At 50.7% G+C, this 3,541-nt stretch overlaps 1 protein-coding gene across 1 annotated transcript; it reads left to right on the top strand.

Annotated features, from left to right (window-relative positions):
• Nucleotides 1-407: 407 nt before the first annotated feature.
• LOC109738398 (E3 ubiquitin-protein ligase SINA-like 3) lies at nt 408-1,836 on the top strand. Its single transcript, XM_020297497.4, has 2 exons — nt 408-750; nt 886-1,836. Exons 1-2 carry the CDS (start codon nt 502-504, stop codon nt 1,618-1,620), a joined length of 984 nt encoding a protein of 327 aa, XP_020153086.1. The 5' UTR covers nt 408-501; the 3' UTR covers nt 1,621-1,836.
• The last annotated feature ends 1,705 nt before the right edge of the window (nt 1,837-3,541 follow it).

The following is a 3,541-nucleotide window of genomic DNA, read 5'->3' as shown; positions in this document are numbered from 1 at the left end:
AACATATACAAAATATCTTAACATTGATATCTCATAGTAATAGATGCAGCCGGTTAAGAACACAATAGATAGATGCTTACAAAAGATATACAAGTACTGAAAATTACTATCCTAACCATAATTGACCGATTACGCTAATTACGGCAACCTCTAGATATGGAGAGGATGGAGAGGAATAATCGAGTATTGCAGATATTTGCTTTGTCTAAGCATTAAAAAAAAATACTACCTCCGTATAAAAATATCAGACAATTTTTTAGGCTAAACAATGAGATAACATACATGCAGCTGGTTGGAACATCTACTTTAATGCAGATGCAGGGGGTTGTGTGGAACAGTGGCAAGGTGCACCGGTCAATGAGGAAGGAAGCATTTATAGTGTAGTACTTGGAACAGTAGCTGCCTCGGCCGCTTTTGTTCTTGGACCTTTGCTCTTCTCCTCTCTCTCTCCCACCTCCTGCTAGAAAAAAGTTTTCTTTCCCCAAAGTCCGGCCAGCCAGGATGCAGGGCGCCGCCGTCGAGGGGAGGAGCAGGGCTTCGCCGGACCAGGGTCCGGCCGACGAGGAGAGCGCCAAGAAGGCGCGGCTGGACCTGCCCGACGCCCACGTGAAGCAAGAGCTCGCGGACGGAGGCGCCATCGTCGCGGCGGCGGCGCCGTACAGCCCGAGAGAGGAGCTCGCCGTGAGGATCGACAAGCGCCTGCTCCACTGCCCGCTCTGCACCCTCCCCTTCAAGCCCCCCGTCTTCCAGGTAGGTTCCTCTATTTCCTTCCTTTTTTCTTCCACACTCGATCGGCGCCGGCCGGTGAAAGATCCATTCTTTCCTTCCTCAATAAGAAGATGTGCTGATTCACCGACGGACTCCGATCTGTGTGCCTGCCTGCAGTGCAAAGCGGGGCACCTGGCCTGCGGCTGCTGCGTCGCCCAGCTGCCCTGCGGCCAGTGCAAGGCGTGCGTGGACGGCGGCGGCTTCTTCGACCCCTGCCCCGCGCTGGACGCCGTGGTGTCCTCCACCAGGGTCGAGTGCCCCAACGCCGGCTGCCCGAGGTACGTCACCTACCACGAGGTCGCCGAGCACCAGACCACGTGCCCGCACGCGCCCTGCCGCTGCACGGAGCCGGGCTGCGGCTACGTCGGCGCGCCGCAGGCGCTCGCCGGCCACCTCCACACCGTCCACTCGGTGCCGGTGCGCGCCGTGCAGTACGGAAAGGCCAGCCAGCTCCGCCTGCCGGTGTCGGCGCCGCGGCTGGTGCTCCTCGGCGACGACGACAACCGCGTGTTCCTCCTGTCCGTGGGCGCGCTCGGCGCCGGCGTGACCGCCGTATCCGTGGTGTGCGCCAGGGCGAGCGCGGCGACGCGGCCCCGGTTCGCGTGCAAGTTGTGGGTCAACCTGGAGGCGGCCAACTGCGGCAAGGAGGACATGGTGCTGGTGGACATGCACATGAGGAGCAGCTCGTCGCCCGGCGCCGTGGTCGCCGCGGGCGAGCCCACGTTCCTGACGGTGCCACCGATGTACCTGGTGCCAGCAGCAGCAGCATCAGGGGATGGGGCTGCGTCCATGGAAGTTCCTCTGCACATCCGCATCGACAAGCTCTCCCCTTGGTCCGACGCATTGGTTTGATTAGGTCCAGCACTCAAGGCAGTTCGTGGTTGCTTATCTTGGAGTTCCAGCTTAAACTAAGTATTTGGGTGATGTTTATTAGAAGATGCAGTTCATCTTTGATGGTAGTCCTACCTAGTAGTGAACTTTAATGTCATTGTAGGGTACTTAAATCGGAGGATATTAAGCTTGGTGCTAATCCTGTGGTGAAATGCATCATCTTCCGTTGTTATGTCATTCCAACTTGCAAGCATTTCATTTGCATCTGTTGCAATCTACTCCGTATCTTAAGTCAAGAGTAGAGCTCAATCTCATGTCAAGAAATGTTATCCATGACACCAAAGCGACGCTTAATCCGGGTTTCCTGGAGGATGGTGAGTAACAAAGGAGGCCTTCTGTCAATAAAATCTCCTAACTCTTCTCTATGTATGAATTTGAATATTCATCATGCAGGATACCGCCTATGTTGATGCAGCATGTAATTCCTGATGAAGCTTCTCTCAGAGTCTTCCTAAGGAATGAATCAAGCAACCATTCCATATTTGTTCAAGGTCTGCTATGAAAGTTTGTTCAGTTTTGCAGGCAGAAGCAAATCAATGGGACTTCTTCTAGCGGCTGCAGTCCTCAATGCTTTGGACTGGAACACTGTTTCTTTTTTCTCTGATTGCAGTACTTTGGTAGAAGTTCCGGAGGCCAAGGATTTGATTTGGCATCCTGGACATTGGAGCATACGACCTACTTTGCTCATTTCTTCCATCTTGTCTCCGGTCTTCATTCTTACAGGATTGAGCACATTCCAATGATTAAAAGCTATGTGGCTCATAATCTTGCTAAGAAAGCCTTCTCGAGTAGATCTTCCCCTAGCTGTACTTTTCTTTGCAGCAAAGGTTCTAGATGTAATTCCAAAAGGTCTTTTGAAGTCATCTCCTTCCTAAGGGCCTGTTCGGTTGACAGGGAAAATGGAGGGGTTTGGCAGGGATTACACCCTCTACAAGTCAAAACCTCCTCCAATCCACCTCAATCCCCCTGTGAGGAGGTGTAACCGAACAAAGCCTAAGGGCATCTACAATGCAAGAGCGCTTATTTGGACGCTTAGGCAATAAAAAGAATTAATTAAAGAAGTGGCATCGTTGTAGGAGTCCGTCTCCTCAACGCATGGGCGCCTGGTCGAGCGCTAATGCAATCGGTTTCTCGTAGAAGAAAAGGGGCAGCGCTCGTTAAACAGCTCAGAGGAAAGAAAAAAAGAACGAAGCGCCCGATGGCAGCCCTGGCATCGACGCTAGCACCTGGGATCAACCAGGATTAGACCATAACGGCCAGGAAGTGAATCCTAGCGCCTGTCATTAGCGCCGGCGTTGTACATGCCCTAAGGGGGAAACTTATGTCTGTACACTCCTTAGATTGCTAATAATAAAGTGTTAAGCCCCCTTTGAGGGCTGGAGTTTGCCCCCAAAAAAACTAGTAACTTCTAGTACTGCACATGGCCATAATTCTTCTTTTATATGAATGCGCTTTGTTAGCAAAAAAAACATTTTCTAACAAAATAATCTTTCTATATTAAAATAAAAGCGAGTCATCGACACTATAAGTGTAAACATCTACTGACAAATTGGATGGCGGCCGAGAGTTACCCTACCAAACTATTGGTATTGACTGATGGGCATGGCATGCGTTTGGATAACTCCCCAAATTTTAAATCTGACTCACTGATTTTTGATTTATTTTTTGGTTTTATTGATAGAAGAAGACTACGCCAGCTAGTGGAGCATGAAAACGCTTGCTTTTTTTAGTTGCCCCTCTTGATTTTCCGCCCGACGCATGTCGGCATATTTAAAAGCGGGGTACCCCAAGCGTAATTACAAATGGACCAGCCCAAAAAGCCAGGTCGGTAAGGCTTTTACTTCGGAAACGGAAAAAAATTGGACGTCACAAAAATATGTAA

The sequence above is a fragment of the Aegilops tauschii genome, chromosome 3 (genome assembly GCF_002575655.3).
Source record: "Aegilops tauschii subsp. strangulata cultivar AL8/78 chromosome 3, Aet v6.0, whole genome shotgun sequence".
NCBI lineage: Eukaryota > Viridiplantae > Streptophyta > Magnoliopsida > Poales > Poaceae > Aegilops > Aegilops tauschii.
Note: the sequence above shows the minus strand (reverse complement) of the source record. Positions and strands in the feature narration are given on the sequence as shown.